The sequence below is a fragment of the Rhamphochromis sp. 'chilingali' genome (genome assembly GCF_963969265.1).
Source record: "Rhamphochromis sp. 'chilingali' genome assembly, chromosome: 7".
Lineage (NCBI taxonomy): Eukaryota > Metazoa > Chordata > Actinopteri > Cichliformes > Cichlidae > Rhamphochromis > Rhamphochromis sp. 'chilingali'.
This window is the reverse complement of record NC_137934.1, coordinates 21,666,620-21,686,706: the sequence shown is the minus strand read 5'-3', so window position 1 is coordinate 21,686,706 and position 20,087 is coordinate 21,666,620. Positions and strand designations below refer to the sequence as shown.

At 42.6% G+C, this 20,087-nt stretch overlaps 1 protein-coding gene across 6 annotated transcripts in view; it reads left to right on the top strand.

Annotated features, from left to right (window-relative positions):
* shank3b (SH3 and multiple ankyrin repeat domains 3b) overlaps nucleotides 1–20,087 on the top strand; it is a 59,482-nt gene that overhangs the window by 24,207 nt on the left and 15,188 nt on the right. For 4 of the 6 annotated variants that reach the window (XM_080887538.1, XM_080887537.1, XM_080887535.1 and 1 more), the window contains exons 2-20: nucleotides 6,278–6,449; nucleotides 6,598–6,801; nucleotides 8,239–8,310; nucleotides 8,729–8,837; nucleotides 10,336–10,487; nucleotides 12,304–12,433; nucleotides 12,575–12,612; nucleotides 12,749–12,865; nucleotides 12,980–13,057; nucleotides 14,141–14,207; nucleotides 14,320–14,542; nucleotides 15,185–15,360; nucleotides 15,667–15,780; nucleotides 15,985–16,060; nucleotides 17,004–17,086; nucleotides 17,310–17,434; nucleotides 17,797–17,929; nucleotides 18,452–18,532; nucleotides 19,840–19,970. In XM_080887538.1, the coding sequence (XP_080743664.1) occupies nucleotides 6,282–6,449; nucleotides 6,598–6,801; nucleotides 8,239–8,310; nucleotides 8,729–8,837; nucleotides 10,336–10,487; nucleotides 12,304–12,433; nucleotides 12,575–12,612; nucleotides 12,749–12,865; nucleotides 12,980–13,057; nucleotides 14,141–14,207; nucleotides 14,320–14,542; nucleotides 15,185–15,360; nucleotides 15,667–15,780; nucleotides 15,985–16,060; nucleotides 17,004–17,086; nucleotides 17,310–17,434; nucleotides 17,797–17,929; nucleotides 18,452–18,532; nucleotides 19,840–19,970 (2,277 nt within the window). In that variant the 5' untranslated portion in view covers nucleotides 6,278–6,281. The remainder of the gene's footprint in view (nucleotides 1–6,277; nucleotides 6,450–6,597; nucleotides 6,802–8,238; nucleotides 8,311–8,728; nucleotides 8,838–10,335; nucleotides 10,488–12,303; nucleotides 12,434–12,574; nucleotides 12,613–12,748; nucleotides 12,866–12,979; nucleotides 13,058–14,140; nucleotides 14,208–14,319; nucleotides 14,543–15,184; nucleotides 15,361–15,666; nucleotides 15,781–15,984; nucleotides 16,061–17,003; nucleotides 17,087–17,309; nucleotides 17,435–17,796; nucleotides 17,930–18,451; nucleotides 18,533–19,839; nucleotides 19,971–20,087) is intronic. The other 2 variants (XM_080887536.1, XM_080887540.1) reach the window with 1 other exon arrangement.

Sequence of the window (20,087 nt, the reverse complement as noted above, 5' to 3'; positions counted from 1 at the left end):
ACAGGGACAGCATCGCTAGCGGTAAGCGTAAAGGAGGTGGGCTTGCTGTTTTAGTTAACAACCGGTGGTGTAACCCTGCCAACATAACAATCAAAGAAAGGATTTGTTGCCCGGACACTGAACTGTGTGCTGTTGGACTCAGGCCGTATTATTTACCCAGGGAATTCTCTCACGTCATCTTGGTGGCTGTCTATGTTCCCCCCTCTGCTAACCCCACAGCTGCATGTGACACTATCCACTCTGCCATAGCTCGGCTACAGACTCAGCACCCGAGTGCCTTTATTGTGATCTCGGGTGACTTCAACCATGTATCACTGGACAATACACTACCAACATTCAAACAATATGTGGACTGTCCCACCAGGGGAGAGAAAACTTTAGACTTACTGTATGCTAACGTCAAGGATGCATACAGCTCCTCCTCCCTCCCCCCACTTGGTAGGTCAGATCATAACCTGATTCACCTCACCCCCCGCTATGTGCCAATTGTGAGGAGGGAACCTGTGACCACCAGGACTGTTAGGAAGTGGTCAGAGGAGGCAATAGCGGAACTACAGGGCTGTTTCGAGGTGACCGACTGGGAAACACTCTGTGAGCCTCACGCCGAGGACATCAATGGGCTTACTGAGTGTATCACAGGCTACATAACTTTCTGCACCGACTCCATTGTTCCAGCTCAGACTGTTCATTGTTACCCAAATAACAAGCCGTGGGTGACTAAGGACATCAAAGCCCTCCTCAACAACAAGAAGAGGGCTTTCAGAGGGGGCAACAAAGAGGAGGTGAGGAAGATCCAGGTGTTACTAAAGGACAAGATCAGAGAGGCTAAGGACAATTACAGGAGGAAGCTGGAGTGGAAACTCCAGCAGAACAGCATGAGAGAGGTGTGGAGGGGCATGAAGACCATCACTGGATTCAGGCCAACCAACAGCAGGGGAGCTGAGGGAGGTGAGAATAGAGCCGACGAGTTGAATCTGTTTTTCAATAGATTCGACACCACAGTGTCTGCTCCTACCCCCACAACCTCACCTGCAGTCAGCCTGGAATCCAGAGCCACACCACTGTGCCAGCCTCTCTCTTCACATGTTGCCTCCTGTGAGATTCCTGACACCCCTCCCCCACCCATCACCTTCACTCAATACCAGGTTGAGATGCAAATGAGGAGACTTCACTCAGGCAAGTCTGCTGGACCAGACGGAGTGAGTCCCCTTGTCCTCAAGACCTGTGCCCCCCAGCTGTGTGGAGTCTTTCATAAACTGTTTATGCTGAGTCTGAGTCTGCAGAGGGTCCCGGTGATGTGGAAGACATCATGCCTCGTCCCTGTACCAAAGACGCCTCGTCCCAGTGGCCCCCAGGATTACAGGCCCGTGGCACTGACCTCCCACATCATGAAGACCCTGGAAAGGCTCATCCTGGACCAGCTGCGACCCATAGTAAGACCACATCTGGATCCCCTTCAGTTCGCTTATCAGCCTCGTCTCGGAACAGAGGACGCCATCATCTACCTGCTCAATCGTGTCTACACCCATCTGGACCAGCCGGCGAGCACTGTGAGGGTCATGTTTTTTGACTTTTCCAGTGCTTTCAACACCATCAGGCCGACCCTCCTGGGTGATAAGTTAGCAGCGATGCAGGTGGATGCTTCTCTGGTGTCCTGGATTGTTGATTACCTGACAGGAAGACCACAATATGTACGTCTCCCACAGTGTGTGTCTGACAAGGTGATTAGCAACACAGGGGCACCACAGGGGACTGTCCTCTCCCCCTTCCTCTTCACCCTCTACACCACAGACTTCAGCCACTGCACAGAGACCTGCCATCTTCAGAAGTTTTCTGATGACTCTGCGGTGGTTGGATGCATCAGCAGGGATGATGAGACAGAGTACCGGGCTGTGGTCGACTCCTTTGTCACGTGGTGTGAGCAGAATCATCTGCAGCTCAACGTGGCAAAGACCAAGGAACTGATCGTGGACTTCAGGAAGACCAGGAAACACTTGACCCCTGTTTCAATCCAGGGGGTCAGTGTTGACATTGTGGAGGACTATAAATACCTTGGAGTACACATTGACAATAAACTGGACTGGGCTAAAAACACCACAGCACTTTACAGGAAGGGCCAGAGTCGTCTCTATTTTTTGAGGCGACTGAGGTCCTTCAACATCTGCCAGAAAATGCTGAGGATTTTCTATGAGTCTGTTGTGGCCAGTGCGATCCTCTATGCTGTTGCATGCTGGGGGAGCAGGCTGAGGGTCGCAGATGCCAACAGACTTAATAAACTGATCCGTAAGGCCAGCAATGTTGTGGGGATGGAGCTGGACTCCCTCAAGGTGGTGTCGGAGAGGCGGATGCTGTCCAAGATAAAGACAATGTTGGATAACACCTCCCACCCACTCCATGACATGTTGGTCAGTCACAGGAGCTCATTCAGCGAGAGACTGAGATTACCGAAAAGCACCACTGAACGACACAGGAAATCATTCCTGCCTGTGGCCATCTCCCTGTACAACGCATCCACTTAACACACTGTTTGCTGCTACAGCTACACATGTTTCTTTTCCAACTATTTATTTATAAGTGACTTATGTATGTATGTATGTATATATATGTATATATTGTACTATTCTTAGTTAGCGTATTGTCTGTCTTGTCTTAATGTTGGTTTAAAATGGAGCACTGTAACAAAAAATAATTTCCCCCAGGGATCAATAAAGTATTCTGATTCTGATTCTGATCTAGTGCAGCTCCTTTAATCCTTTTGATATGGCCTTCCTTTTAATTTAAAAAATAATAAAGATCATAAAACGTTATCAAAACATGTATGTTACAATTATCAACAAAACATATAGTACTATTAAAATACTACATTATTTTCAGAATGAATATTGCAAGATAACTGAGGAATGAATTTCATCCAGCTCCTCTTTCTCCTCTTTCCTTTCCATTCCCTGTCTAATAATTTTCACACAGCAACTAAACTTTAGTCAAACTGTTGTACAGACACTTCCCACTGTGTGAACGCTTGGTTAAGGGGTGAAAAACAGGATGTGATGTAACATCCTGAGGACATTATTAGCGTTGGAGGAGGTGGAGGTCATATCAGAGTCAGCAGCAGACTATATGAATAAGATATCGTCCCACGATCACAGAGAATTAAACTATGAAGATACCTGGTGTTTAATTACATGAACGCTGATGTGCTACATTTGGTGTGCGGTGGAAAACACTAATGGAAAGCAGCCATTTTAACTGTTAACCTCTGTAAATGCAAAATATCCCCTGTGAGAGATGTCTGTAGGAGGCTGTTAGATTCATGCCAATATCTCTGTCATAATAGAGACCATTTTTCAATCCATATTTTAATATGATTTTAAGGTCTGGACATCTCTTCATTTAAACTTTATTTAAAAGTTAAAGTGGGTCCATGATTGTGTGTCCCAACAAAGCAAAAGTGTGCAAAGCTGACCCAGTAACTGTGTCAGAGGAAACTGAGCACAACAAGTAGAAGCAATGTGAGGATAGACAGACAACAAAAAGGCACATAGAAGGTAATAAATAGAAATAATGCAACAGACATGGGTTTCATTCAGAAACAATGTGAAATGAAGGATTTAGACTGGAGACAGGTTGCAAAGTCACTTGCAGATGTGCAGCAACTCTAGCCAGTCTAAAGCAGCTTGAGTAGCACAGTCTATATGGTAACAGCTGATCACTGGCTCATGCAGACTGGTTTAGGTTCAGCTGAGTTTGATTACATGGCCTGTCTGAATAAGCACACTATTCATTGTTATCTTTCACTACTGAAAGGGTTCTCATTCTGGAGTGTTAGTATTTTGTGAACTTAACACGAGGTGTATTTTGGCATCTGTGCCTTGATGTGCTGCCTGTTGAAGTACAGTGGGGCAAAAAAGTATTTAGTCAGCCACCGATTGTGCAAGTTCCCCCACTTAAAATGATGACAGAGGTCAGTAATTTGCACCAGAGGTACACTTCAACTGTGAGAGACAGAATGTGAAAAAAAAATCCATGAATCCACATGGTAGGATTTGTAAAGAATTTATTTGTAAATTAGGGTGGAAAATAAGTATTTGGTCACCTCAAACAAGGAAAATCTCTGGCTCTCACAGACCTGTAACGTCTTCTGTAAGAAGCTTTTCTGTCCCCCACTCGTTACCTGTATGAATGGCACCTGTTTGAACTCATCATCTGTATAAAAGACACCTGTCCACAGCCTCAAACAGTCAGACTCCAAACTCCGCCATGGCCAAGACCAAAGAGCTTTCGAAGGACACCAGGAAAAGTATTGTAGACCTGCACCAGACTGGGAAGAGTGAATCTACAATAGGCAAGCAGCTTGGTGTGAAAAAATCAACTGTGGGAGCAATCATCAGAAAATGGAAGACATACAAGACCACTGATAGTCTCCCTCGATCTGGGGCTCCACGCAAGATCTCATCCCGTGGGGTCAAAATGATCATGAGAACGGTGAGCAAAGATCCCAGAACCACACGGGGGACCTGGTGAATGACCTGCAGAGAGCTGGGACCAAAGTAACAAAGGTCACCATCAGTAACACACTACAACGGCAGGGAATCAAATCCCGCAGTGCCAGACGTGTTCCGCTGCTGAAGCCAGTGCATGTCCAGGCCCGTCTGAAGTTTGCCAGAGAGCACATGGATGATACAGCAGAGGATTGGGAGAATGTCATGTGGTCAGATGAAACCAAAGTAGAACTTTTTGGTATAAACTCAACTCGTCGTGTTTGGAGGAAGAAGAATACTGAGTTGCATCCCAAGAACACCATACCTACTGTGAAGCATGGGGGTGGAAACATCATGCTATGGGGCTGTTTTTCTGCCAAGGGGACGGGACGACTGATCCGTGTTAAGGACAGAATGAATGGGGCCATGTATCGTGAGATTTTGAGCCAAAACCTCCTTCCATCAGTGAGAACTTTGAAGATGAAACGAGGCTGGGTCTTCCAACATGACAATGATCCAAAACACACCGCCCGGGCAACAAAGGAGTGGCTCCGTAAGAAGCATTTGAAAGTCCTGGAGTGGCCTAGCCAGTCTCCAGACCTCGACCCCATAGAAAATCTGTGGCGGGAGTTGAAAGTCCATGTTGCTCGGCGACAGCCCCAAAACATCACTGCTCTCGAGAAGATCTGCATGGAGGAATGGGCCAAAATACCAGCTACTGTGTGTGCAAACCTGGTAAAGACCTATAGTAAACGTTTGACCTCTGTTATTGCCAACAAAGGTTATGTTACAAAGTATTGAGTTGTATTTTTGTTATTGACCAAATACTTATTTTCCACCCTAATTTACGAATAAATTCTTTACAAATCCTACCATGTGGATTCATGGATTTTTTTTTTTCACATTCTGTCTCTCACAGTTGAAGTGTACCTCTGGTGCAAATTACTGACCTCTGTCATCATTTTAGGTGGGGGAACTTGCACAATCGGTGGCTGACTAAATACTTTTTTGCCCCACTGTACTTGTTGCAAAGAGATAACAGTTCTTTGAATCTGTATTAGTTTCTTCTGTGAGTATGCTAGGGTTCTGCTTGGATTCAAGTGACATTAATAAAATCATCAGCTGCCGATCCAAGGCACACGTACCTGTCTGCTAGTTTTTTGGAACCGCATAGATTCATCTATGGGGCATTACACATACACAGCACCAACTGAGCATGCACTCTCCACATATGTGGACATCCCAAAATGTGATGTCCACATATGTGGACAGCAGGTCCTAGGAGGTTAAAGAACTAAAATGGCACGATAACTTGTCCATTCTGTTGTGTTTGGCGTGTGGAATTTCTAAGACAATTTTTGCAACCATATAATCCATGCTTAATGGTCATCTGGAACCTATTGTTTGTGCATATTTTTGTTGTGCAAATGGTTTAGCTTTTTGCCAGTCACTGCTTCATTTCATTTTTATTTGTTTGTGCTTTTAACAAAAAACTACTTGGTTAGATTTAGGTCAGGTTTAGACACTGAGAATAACTTGGTCAGGTTTAGATACTGAGAACCGCCTAATTAAGTTTAGGCACAAAGAACTACTTGGTTGGTTTGACATGAAGATTGTGGTTTGGGTTAAAACAGTCCCCCATCCATGATGACTTGGGAGTGGCAGAGCTGTCTCAGTGATTTACCAGCAGCTTTGAATGGCATTATTAAATCCAGCGGGTGTGACAAGGTTCTAAAGTTTTGTCTATATCTGCTCTGTGATTAGTGCAGCAGTCATAATCACCATTCTTTCTGTTTCAGCCACATGCCTCTGAGTCCGGCTGCTGACACCAAACATGATCGCCCGCGGCAACAGGCGGTTACAAACGGCAACCCGGCAGGCTCTGTTGTTGCCAGGGACGACGAGGGAGAGGACACGCCCACTGGGAACAGCATCGTCGTCCGCATCGGCATCCCGGACCTGCAGCAGACGGTAACACACACGCACACACACAGGCGTACTGTGTGTCGATGTACAGTTTGTATATAAACATAAGGCACAGCACAAACCTGTCTGTCTGTCTGTCCGGCTGTCTCTTTCTCTGTCTGTCCGCCTGTTTCTCTGTCTCTGGCTCTCTCAGAAGTGTTTGCGGTTGGACCCAGAGTTACCAGTTTGGACCAGTAAGCAGAGGGTTCTGGTGACGTTGACTCAGTCTCTGTCGGATGTTTTGAACTATGGTCTCTTCCAGCCGGCGTTCAACGGCCGAGCCGGAAAGTTTCTGGACGAGGAGCGGCTGCTGAAGGAGTATCCTCTCCCGCCCATCACACCCATCCCGTACCTGGAGGTAAACTTTACCTCAGTGTTTCTACAACACTGAAACATACTAAAACGTACAGCACTGCTATAACTTATAGAACATTATATTAGGACTGAAGTGTTGTAATATTTAGAGAAAACCCTGTAATATTTTTCTAGATTAAAGTTCAGTTAATCAAAAACCCATGTAGTTTCAATTTTCACATTTAAGTGAAGATATACATAACAAACAGATATTTGAACCTGTGGATTAGAATATCAACAACACCTCTTTAGAGCAACTTTCTTCCAGCAGGCTGTTTTCTCTTGTTTAATCTGCATGCAGACCTGGCTGTGAAGTTTTCTCCCTTTGTTGTTTTTTAGTAAAATTAACTCTTAATGATACAGACAAACCTGTGCACAAGTATAAATGCAAACATCTGCATCATACTAATGCAGTCAGAGTATCCCCCAGTCTCTTTTGAAAAGTAGAATGCAACTAACTATCAATACCATAGATAGTATAAAACAAGGGATGTCAAACTCGTTTGTTTTTTTTTATCATGGGCCACATACAGCCTACTTTAACCTTAACTGGGCCAGACCAGTGAAACTCCCCTTTCTGTCAGTATTATTTACACATTTAAGCCTTGAGATATCTTAGTATAAGAAGAAGTGCAATTTCAACAGTGCGTTTCAGTTTTTTCTGCATGAAAAAGAAATGCTGCTGTAGTAAACGACTACTGCAACTCTTAAATTGTAAGGAAAAAATAAACAATTTCAATAGTAGATAGTGAAAAAAAACAGGAACCTTTCTGTCATTTAATTTTTTCTGTATTAGACCTTAGAGGAAGTCTTTACTACTAAAGATAAACTAAAATACAGTTAAAATCAGCCCCAGGGCCTAATGTTTGAAACCTCTGGTATAAAATATGGATGTAGCTTACATACATTTCCCTGAAGCACCTTAAACCTGCTTTCTTTCTTATGGGCAGTAGAGGGCGACTTTTGTGGTTCCAAATAACTTGCAGTGGTAGACGTGTTTGTGAAAACAGATTTCCGTATGGAGCTCTGTAAACACTTTCTTGATCAGTTTATTATGGTCATTAAGTTATGGTCACAATAAAAATCAATAACGGGGATTATTTACAAGATGCTCATTAGCTAATCATGAGTCATTCACAATTGGCCAATGAGCATGTGATATCACAGTAAGCCCCACCCCTTTCAAAATAGACTTCTTGCTGTGGTTCCAGCAATTTTTCCCACATAAACATGCTGCTAATACACCAGAGGGCGCTACTGAAAGAGGTTAATGTCAGATATTTTTAACAGGGAATGACACTTATTGCTCTTGGCTGTTTGGTGATCTTTTTAATCACAGACCGATTTAAAAACATGACGCTAACTCTTGAAATCTCCTCTACATGCATCATGTAGCTTCAGTTTATTCCAGACTTGACTGTTTGTGTCTCTTTTTTTGAAGTTTCGTTACAAGAGGAGAGTTTACACCCAGAGTTACGTGGACGACAAACAGCTGGCAAAGCTGCATACCAAGGTAGGAAACACAATACTGTTAATGCAAGATTTAAATGCTGCAGAATTATTACAGTATTAATGCAAAATGCTCACACTTTGTCTCTAAATAAGGACACAAAGAGTTTTACTGCTGTATTCCCACAGTTACAATACTGCTGCAAGTGATGATATGAAGCTTGGGTGAAATAAATAATGAAAGGATTTAAATAAATATGTACAAAAATAGTTGTACATTTAATATGCAGAGGGATGCTTTCGGAGATGTGTTATTTATATTTGGCTGAGAGTGCAAAAAGGATCAGGAAATTTTAGCAGCGTTTGCTTCACTGCGACTCCTCCACACTCACCTCAGATTTAATTTAGGGAGTTTGTGCTGCTTCTTCATAGAATATTATTCAGTAAATAAGAAAATTATGTTGTGTTTCTTTCCCTGTTAGGCCAATCTGAAGCGCTTCATGGAACATGTTCACCAGAAGAATGTGGAGAAGGTCTCCAAGTGGTTGGAAAAAGGCCTCGATCCCAACTTTCACGACTCTGACACGGGAGGTGAGCAGAAGCAAATCCCTTCAGCATCATTTTTCAGTGTGTGAAATTGCATTTTGGAAATATAAATATAAACATATTTCTGCTGTGCAATTCATTTTACTAACAGTCCAAGAAGTCTGACCTCCAGTTTTGTTGAATTAAACTTCTGTATTGTATTTATTGGCTGGATGCTACTGAGCATAATTAGCATGTATCTGTATCTGTGTAATGTATTTAAAGGGACTGTTAAAGCTAATTTGGATTTTCAAATGTTTCCACCTGAGTGAGAGAAAGTCCTCCATAAGCCAATTGCTACACAAAGAGAAGGACTAAAAAGGTTCAGTTTTAAAGAGTTCAAACACTGTTGTCTTTCCATGAAGTTTTGAGTGGCTATGTATTAGTAGGCAGGTTGGTGGGTGTCTCCATGCCAAATTTTCTTAGGCAAGGAACCCCAAGTAGCTACCAAAATGTTTATTAGAGGGTGTCTGAATGTTAGATAGGAAGTAAGTAAAAGTTTATTTGTATGATTGGGTGAATGAGACATGTTATATAAAATGCTGAAGTGGAGAAGAAAAGTATGTATGAACCAGTCCATTTACCATCACTGGCTCTTCTTTCCCAAAACCATCCTAGCTATGATTAGTCTGAGAAACATCCTACAGTCTGAACCCACCACATGCTTCCCTCAGGCAGCATCATTAGAAGGCACCGCATCCATATTCACTGCTTTGCAGATGATACCCAACTTTATCTATCCATGAGCCATGAATGAGTTTTTCCTTCCCAGTGTCACCAAGTGCTTGCTCAAACAGGGTCCTTTGATTGTCTCTGTTATTGTAGCATCTTTATCTTGCAGTAAAGGTATTTAAAGCCATTAGAAAACAGTCATGGGTAAACTTTTAAAGAAACATTACTAACACACTTGCATGTGCAGCTCAATCTTACCTGACACAGAAGGAGCCGGGAATGTACTTCATACTTTTCTTGGTTAGCAGCGACTGGGTTTAAATAAATTATTGCCCCCTGCTGGTACTGCAACTTAAGCGTGTCCATTTCACGCCTACGAGAGGCAAAACCGTGACATCCACACGATGAACCAGTGGGTCTGTTACATGCTCTGCAGTGATATAGGTGCTTTATAAATAAAACTGAATTGAATTGAACATCATCCCCACTTGGTTTCCATGTTGCTTCTCACATATTAAACAACTTGTAGGTGGTTTTCTGATTAGCATCGATACCCCTTCTGTTATCTGTTATGTACCAACCTCTGAATCCATTTTAAGACTTCCTGACTCACTGTTAGGAGGCTGTTTTTTAGTTTCTAATTACAGCTTTGATGAGGCAGACGTGAAAATGTACGTTTATACAGTTTTTCCAGATTTTATTTCTCTCAGGAGTGTCTGATCTTCGGCGAGTGTCATTGTTCAGTTTGCCCTCACAGCTGTGGAGCTGTTACTGACTTTAAAGATGGATATTCTCCTTCAGCCTAACAAAGACTTGTTTCCATGTGCCTCAGAGTGTCCTCTGACTCTGGCCGTGCAGCTGGAGGAGAGCTGCGAGCTGATTAAAGTTCTTCGCAATGGAGGAGCTCACCTGGACTTCAGGACCAGGGACGGCATCACTGCCCTTCACCGGGCCGTCCTCTGCAGAAACAGCGCCGCCCTCACCGTAAGAAAACACTTTTTTTTCTCTGGTTCTGTCTCCATGTGTTCACTTTATTTTGAATCACACCACAGCTCGCTAATTTTTGTAGGTTTCAGCCAACAAAAAGACATTTCAGCCGAGCTTTTCCATCTTGTGAGCTACCAAAGTCCTGCTTCCTGTCTGGGTTTAACATTAATATACAGCGATGTTTCTTCAGTGAGGACAGAGTGACTCATTCCATCTGACAGCAACATTTAAAAAAAACCCGACTGAAAAAACACATCACCTGATAAAATCCACCAACTCACCTTTATATAAATGTCGGCTGCTGCCTGCCTGTTCAGTGTTTCAAGCTAGTGAGTTAATGCCATTAAATACATTTTTTTTTAACATAAGCAAGCCAGAGAGCAGTATTTATACAACAACGTGTTTTACAGGAAACAAGATTAAAGGAACAGAAACTTAGAATAGCTAGAATATATACGGTGGCCCTGAGAGGCCAAATGGACTGCAACTTAAGAAAACACCAGCAATAAGAAAAACGCTGCAAAAGCACACAAAACTCAACAGAAATAGGAAACACGACAACAAAAATGGTAAAAAAAAAAAGAAAACAGAAATAGTAAAAAACACATGGAAAGTTTTTCTGGGGAGACAATAACCCGACGGACCAGTTGCAGGAACCCAAAACATGGTAGGCGTGTTTTATCATGATTCATATAATACTGACGACGGATTCTTAGGCTAATAGTTAGGCTAACACACTTATCTCTCATCTTTTCTTTCCTCACAAAACCAACAGATCCTTCACTTCTTTTCAGCAGGCAGGGCCTCCTTGGATAACGATGTCTAGTGATAATTGTCGAAACACCCGATGAATCCAAGGTCCACTACTGACGATGTGTCCCAAATTTTAACAATTTAGATCAGATCTCTAATCCCTGAACCTAACCAGGGAAAATGTCAGGTTAGCCTGGGTAAAAGAATGAGATTTGAGGCACACAACGATGTGTGCTGCTGGTAAAGTTGCTGGGCTGCTTTTCCTCATAACAGCCATCCCTCAAGATTTTCTCCATTAAAAGCAGTACATTGTCCGGGATTGTAACATCTAGTCCTTTACTGAATCAGTGTCTCTCAGCGCAATTCTTTCCATACTTTGGTTCCTGCAACTGGTCCGTTGTCTGGTAAATATATCCTAATTAAAAGCAAGAAAACACAAAACCAACTACATCAAAAACAAAAGCAGCTCCTGCAGCAGCAGTGGCTTAATTAATTAGTAATTTCATGATTAGTGTGTCTGCTTGACCTCCATGGAGGATGGTTATTAAATGGATTAATGTCAAACTGCTCCGTGTTGGCCAACATGTTTCCACCACACTGCTGCCACCATCATTTCAAAAACAAATTTAACACCAAACCATCAAAACCTGCAGTTCCTCTAACCATTTTAAATTAAAGACTTTATTGGAATTTAAAGAATGCATCTTTAATCTAAGAGAAAAAAATAATATTGAACATATTTTCCTCATTTCTTTGGCTCACTTGAGATTTAATAAGCTGTTTATGGCCCATGAATTAAAATCACTGAGACCACAGCTGACTGTTTTCACCATCTTAGTGATGGGGATGAATCTGCACGTAACACGTGAGGGTTGGATTTACTGCTTTATGGTCCTTTCTAGTACTAATAAGACCCTAAATTTAGATTTTTACTTCATAGACTTCTACACAGTGGGTGCAGAGGAGTCTCCCCCGGCTGCGCATTAGAAACAATGCAGGTTCAAAGTACTTGCTCATTCTTTAACATCACTGCATTTTTGTTGTTTCTCCTGGTCCTCAGACTCTGCTGGACCTCGGGGCATCTCCAGACTACAAGGACAGCAGAGGCCTCACTCCGCTCTATCACTCGGCCATGGTGGGCGGCGCCCCCTACTGCTGTGAGCTGCTGCTGCAGGACCACGCCACCATCGGTATGAGGGGGTCTCATAGGACCGATCTGACGAATCATCTGATATGTTGTGGAGCTCTATTATTATGTATTTATTTTATTCATATTTTTGTGTTTAAAAAAAACACTTTAGCACTAAGAGTACTTGTTGTCATGGTTACAGGGATGACAGATGAGAACGGGTGGCAGGAAATCCATCAGGTGACACACACACAAACACACAATCAGGAAAATTACTTGCACTGATGGCAAGTTCAAGCCCTGTACAATTATGACTCTGTGTGTGTGCGTGTGTGTGTGTGTGCTTGTGTGTGTGGGCGCATGTGTGTGAGTTCAGGCATGTCGCTATGGCAACGTGCAGCACTTGGAGCACCTGCTGTTCTATGGCGCTGACATGAGTTCCCAGAATGCATCAGGAAACACTGCACTGCACCTCTGCGCTCTGTACAACCAGGTAACACACACACACACAAAGAGGTAATGCACATGTTGGTCATGTGATGGCGGCCTGTGGGTGTAATGTATGTTGTTAGTCACATTTTGGGGGTTTGGGGTTTTTTTTCATTAGGATAGTTGTGCCCGAGTGTTGCTGTTCAGAGGAGCCAACAAGGACATCAAGAACTACAACAACCAGACGGCCTTTCAGGTAAACCAGTCAATCAATCAGCAGATCAATAAAAGAAGCCTTTAAAGTAAAAAAAAAAAAAAACCCAAAACAACCAGACAGCTTTTCACATGAAAATAAGTAAAAAAAAGATTATTACACTTTAAAATGAGCTTTTAGTTTCAAAAATTATAATCCAATAATTAATAAATAAAATAAAAACAACAACAAAGTCTTTTTTCTTAACCTTCTATTGAAGTAAAAAACAAATAAAATGATAAATAAATATCCAAAATAATCAATAAAAATCAAATAAAGACTAAATAAATAAGATAAACATAAAGAAATCTAATGAAAAAAACATTTCCGATACAATATTATACAATATTATAAAATAAGAAACATATATAGACCGTTTAAAAATACAAATAAAGGAACATTATGTGCCTTTAAGTAAAAAATATTTTTAGAATTATTTATTATTTTATTATTTATTTTTTTAATTTATGTAATATAATATATAATTTAATATAATGCATTTATTATTTTTTTATTTCTGATAAATAAAAAAATGAAATACAAACAAGACTATATCTACCCTGCTCGACATAAAGACCAGGAAGTCAAAAAAACGTTAAAGTTAGAGCTACAGAAACAAAACACAGCAGTTACTGGAAAAAATTATTAGCCCACCAAAAACAGAAAGGAGCGCTTGTTTCAATGCCAGAAATGATATCACTGCATTTAACCATCAGCACATCTAATTATGTTAACATCTCAGCTTCACAGACACATTTGCAGTTCTGTGATTGGATGCCTGCTGCTATACTGGCTCTTTAGTTTCTCTTTAATCTTGTGGTTTCACGCCTCATGTTGTACCTGTGAGTTTTTATTATTTTCTAACCAGGAGACTTGTTGAAAGAGAATTTTACTTTGAAAATCCTGGAACTCTCTGGAAATCTCCGGAAATTATTTGCAACTTCAGAGATACAGAAATGTGAATCTGTTCAATCTGCTCCTGTGATGTTTCGTGTTTCAGGTGGAAACGAGATTAAAAAGCTGTGAGTTTAATTTTGAGCCCTACGGTTTGTGTGTTTTTATGACTCCTGGCTTGTGTGTGTGCAGGTGGCAATCATTGCCGGGAATTTTGATCTGGCAGAAATCATAAAAATCCACAAAACGTCTGACGTTGGTGAGTTTCAACACATTTAAATCGTGTGCGTGTGTCAATGTTAGCACAGTGGCTGGATATTAACTCTCTGTGTGTTTTTATGTGTGTGTGTGTTTGTATATATGCGTCCAAGTAGTTCCCTTCAGAGAAACTCCCTCCTATACCAAGCGCCGCCGCATGGGCTTGACCCGGACAACAGCTGGAAACGGCCTGTCATCTCCTCGCTCCCTGATTCGCTCAGCCAGTGACAATGCCTTGGAAAGCCCTGCCTCCTCACCTGGCCCCTCCCTTCAAAGCCTGGAGACGCACCACGACACGCACACACACTCGCTACGCCGACACACACGCCGACTCAGGTAATTATAAGTCATTAATGGTGCCTTTACACATGTAAAAGTTACCCATGAGATGTGCATGATTTCACCTAATACTAACAAGGATGCTGGCTTTGTGTTGCTGAAATAAGCAAGATCATCCCTGAAAATACATCTTCTGGTCAGCAGCACATGAGGCTCCAAAAGATGCTCCGGTGTATACATCTTTCAGCATTAATGGTGCCTTTACAGATGAGTTACCAGATTCCAGGTTCTCATTTTCTTCCTGAGTGGTCGTCAACAGGTTTCTCGCAAAACTACAACATCACAACAATGTGATTGGTTACTTGCAAGTCCTCAGACATATCCGTTATGCACGGAGATCTTTTGATCACATTATGAACTGTAGATTCATCCATCGTGTCGACTGCTTATCCAGTTCAATCCAGTTCCATTCCAGCATGTTACAGCTTTTCTAGGCGTTTCTGGTTTTTGACACAACTTTTTTGAAGCCGGTTGCAGGTTCAAATTGAGCATGTGTATATAACAGGTTTCTCAGTTTTACATTTAAAATGTTTTGTTTCATTTTCTCATAAAATGGTTTTTCAGTGATTTTATTTGAAAGTTGGTTACAAGATGTCCTTTAAGGTGTAGTCAAGCCAGTATCTCCTTTCTCACCTGCAGTCCAAGTGGGGGAGGTCATGTGGAGACCAGCCCTCCCTCCTCTCCTCCCCCGACCCCACAGATGAGGAAGAGGAGGCTGTATAGCGCCGTCCCGGGACGCACCTTCATCGCCACCCGGTCCCACGTCCCTCAGGGGACTGGAGAGATCCAGCTGCACCGAGGAGAGCGGGTCAAAGGTTTGACCAGGATAATGATTCTTATCGAAAGTGTAAATCAGGAGCTAAACAAACTCTAAATGTCTGACTTTTATAACTCAATAAGGATATATAACTATCACCAAAACAAAGGCCAAAGAATTAAGAATAAATAAACACTGAATACAAAACTTCCATAATCAGATTCAGACCTCACGTTATTTATTTATTTAAAAAACCTTTATATCTGCATAGTTCTACATTAATAATCCTCCATCACAATAATGAGCTCAAACAGAGGCAACGCATGTGTGAGGTGGTGATAATGAGTGTGTGCTGTGTTTACAGTTCTCTCTATCGGTGAAGGAGGATTCTGGGAAGGAAGCGTTAAAGGCCGAACCGGCTGGTTTCCTGCCGACTGTGTGGAAGAAGTCCAGATGAGACAATACGACCCAAGACTGGGTAAAAAAACACATCCACAGCAGGGTCAGGGTCTTCTCTGCGCCTAGAACATGCTGCTGTGCGTCACAGAGGGAAAGCAGCATTGTTTATATATCAGTACTTTAACTTTGCGTTCATTTACTCGACCATATGGGTAGCATCTGATGGGATATATTTAATAAATAATGTGCTATGTAACATACATATGTAACACGTATGTTTCAGAGACGCGAGAGGACCGCACCAAGAGACTGTTCAGACACTACACTGTAGGATCCTACGACAACTACACCTCCTACAGGTAACACAGCACCACTAACACCATCTACAGGTAACACAGCACCACTAACACCATCTACAGGTAACACAGCACCACTACACCTCCTACAGGTAACACAGCACCACTACACCTCCTACAGGTAACACAGCACCACTACACCTCCTATAGGAACTCAATGGCAGGTTCGACTTTCTTCAGAATCAGGATCATCTTCATTAAAGTGGTTTTGTTTGCAGATTCTTCTGCTGCATGCATGAACATGTGACAGACCTAATGAGACAGGTGACCCTCTCAGGTGTAACCCGGTGATTCAGCAACCGTGGCTGTTTCAAACTATAGAGGAAATTTTTATGTTTAAGATGACGCTTGTTGATGTTTTCAGCTTTTCTGTCTCAGTTGCCGGAAAACAGACGCCAGGCTGGGGAAGAACTAATAAACATTTAGAGATGTTCATTTATGTGAATGTGAAGTTCTCCCTGATTCGTGTGTTATCAGTGTTTATGGCCTTTTTCAGTGAGCTGTTCATATAACACCATCGCTAAGAGAGGGTGCAGGGTCTCCTGCTCTGGCTCTAACTGTGAGCTTTATCAAAAAGGAAAGTTTTTGATTCTGAAAGCAGAAAAAATGTCTGTCTTCTGAATCCAAACTTTGTCTGAGAGCCAACTGTACTTAGATTTGAGCTCGGGTCACTGATGAAGAGGTCATGTTCAGCTGCTGTCCTTGCTGAGGCTTTTACAAAAAGTACCTTTATTAATAAATCATTCATTTCATGTCTGCAGAGCATTGAGAGCGTGGCTCAAAAAGCTGGTGGAGGACAGTTTAATGTTTTAACGATTATCACTTGTTCGTCGTCATCTGTAGTTATGCTTTAAAAGCAATTTCATTTCAAGTGGTTCAAACCTTGGAGGCGCAATAGAAGATGGAGGGATCTTTTGTGAGCCTCGTTTCTTTCTTCATGTTTCAGCGATTATGTGATCGAGGAGAAGACGGCCGTGCTGCAGAAGAGGGAGAGCGAAGGATTTGGCTTCGTCCTCAGAGGAGCTAAAGGTAGAAACCGAGGGACGGGTAGTGGAGTGGTGGGCGTTTGGAGGAAGAGGAGGAGAGATTTAAAAAAAAAAAAAAAAAAGCTCCTTGCTGTGTTTCATGACACCTACACAGTCCACAGAGTCTGGCTTCCTGTGGAAGCAGAATCACACTCCGTGGACTGAACCCTCGCTAGTCTGAGGTGGGAGGAGCTTCCCTAACTCACCGGCTCTCTCTTCATTTCCAGCTGAGACGCCCATCGAGGAGTTCGCTCCAACCCCGGCGTTTCCCGCCCTTCAGTACCTGGAGTCAGTTGACCAAGGGGGCGTGGCATGGAGGGCGGGGCTACGGACCGGAGACTTTCTCATCGAGGTACTAGCGGACTTCATTTTATATTCAAGTAGACATCAGTCAGCTGACACATTTACTGACATTTTTTCATGTTTTTTTTTCAATACTTTATTTTGTTTCTTATTCATTTTATTTTTAACTTATTTTTTATTTTCATATTTTTTTGTTGGTTTATCATTCTCAAGCATATTTGTCATATGAGCACGCTCTGTGAACAGAAAAGAAAAGATTAAGATGGAAACTTGATATTTTCTGACCTCAGTTTTAACAGGTTTTTTTTTAACTTTTTAATCACCTACAGGGACAAAAAGCTGTGAATCTTTGTGTTTGGGCCCGTGAAACATTTAAAGCATTATGACTTGAGTTGTTTGTCTTTTCTCCAGGTGAACGGTACCAACGTGGTGAAGGTGGGTCATCGGCAGGTCGTCTCTCTAATCCGGCAGGGAGGAAGTCGCCTCCTGATGAAAGTCGTCTCAGTTTCCAGGAAATCTGAAACCAACCTGATCAGGAAAAAAGGTAGAGCCACCTGCTGTCCAGTCTTAGTAAGATTAGATTTTATTGGTACACAACAGTGTACAGTGATTTAAAGCAAAGAAAGTCAATCTTTTCAGGCCTAAAAAGGACTACAATACAATAACTTAGGTGTCATATAAAGTGGGTTTTATTCAGTTCTGTTAACATTTAAATAAGAAAAATAAAAATGAACTGGGAAGAATAAAGTTTTATTTTAGTTTTACCCCCTTGTTTCAATAAATAATCAAAACAAATCAAGATGTAATTATAGATGTAACAGTCAAACCATTGTATAAATACAAGACGAAGTTCAAGTTTAGTTAGCGAGGAGGCAGCTGCACGTGCTCACTGGAGCTTCTGTGTATTTGACATGTCAGTGACATGACGGCTATCTGTGAACATGTGACTCTTTACAGGGAAACTTATCTCAGCGCTCTTTCTTTTTATAAGTGCTGTAGACCAAAATACCCCCACCCCCCAACACACACACACTGTGTACCACTAATATGCAATCTTGCCTTGTAGCACCGCCCCCTCCAAAACGAGCCCCCAGCACCTCCCTGACCCTGCGATCCAAGTCCATGACGGCTGACCTGGAGGAGATAGGTAAACACACACACACACACACACACACACACACACACACACACACACACACACACACACACACACACACACACAGTTAGACTGTAGCGGTGTGTGTTGCTGACCTTTGCTCTGTCTGCAGCCAGGAGGAGACGCTTCGGTGAGTCACATCGACCTCACGGTCATCGTGTTGTGACCCTGCGGTGACATTTGTCTTTGCAATCTGTTAGCATGATGTCGCAGTGATGTCATCAGCTGCATTTCCACCAGAGTCCAGGTTATTTCTGTGCAGACAGTTTTAACCAGACACAGTCGCACAGCAATGACACCAAGCTCTGAACATCCACTGGAACTCCAAATACCCGCCTTTGTGTAGTGACCGTGGACAGGTTGCTGGTGACTGAGTAATGGTTTAAAGATGAGGTGTCCGTCAGAGTCGCAGTCTGACAAATATTTAGCAGCCCACCCTGCAGTGCAGTGAAACACTGTTTGTCCCCTTCCTGATTTCTTAGGGGTTTTTGCATATTTGTCACACTTACATGTTTCGGGGATTTACGAACAAATTTAGCGCCTCTGACCACACACACAACCAAAAGATGAAGCCGTGCCTCCAAGTGACACTAATCCCCCAAATACTCAGAACATTAGCACGAACATAACTCCTCCCAGCCCAGATGGGGACTTTGTGAAACCCACAAAGTTAGTCACCTGGCCAGCCTTCATCGAAGCACAACAAAGCTGATTTTAAGGGCACAGGGTGGATGACAGAGGAGACAAGAAGGCACAGAGTTAGGATTTTGGGGAATTCGGGCCAACACTTTGGCCTAATTTTATCTCCTGGAATGTTAGGTGGAAAAGCAGCTGATGTTTTCCATTGATGTCGCGACTTTTCAGGGCTGTAGCTGAATCGAGTATAGCTTCTACAATTACACACAAACAGCACATGTTCGGTTTTTATTTGAGGCGTCCATTTTTTTAAGGCATCATTGATATAAGTTCATCTACCCCCTGACCCCTGTTTTTCCCAAAAGGGGGGGGATGCTACAAAAAAATGATGCTTGAAAAACCTAAAAAAAAAAAAAAACAGTAACACTAAGTGCTTTTAAATTGAAACACCTTTTTTTCTCTATTTTGACACTTTTGAGAGTTGTTTTGCGTGAAGTCCTGCTGCAGCCCTGGTGACTGATGTTGTGATGTAGCTCTGGTGTCATGATTTCGCCACAGTGTTTGTCACGCTGTTTGGAAACTTTCACAGTGGTGTGGTCGTGTACCGGATGCTTAATCATGTCTTGTTAGGAGTCTGTTCATGTTCCTTTTTGTCGCTCCAGAGAAACTGGATGAGATGTTGGCCGGAAGTCAACAGGAAGTCGTCTTGAGGGGCCGCCCATCAGATGACTTCAGGGCGGCGACGGTGAAGCAGAGGCCAACCAGCCGGCGTATCACACAGGCAGAGATCAATGTAAGACACGGTTGAGCTAATGTGATAAACACATAGCAACCGTAGCGAGAGGATGATTTTTAATCAGAGATTCCTGAGTCGCAGGCTTTCACAGCTCAGTGTTTACCTGCACACAGA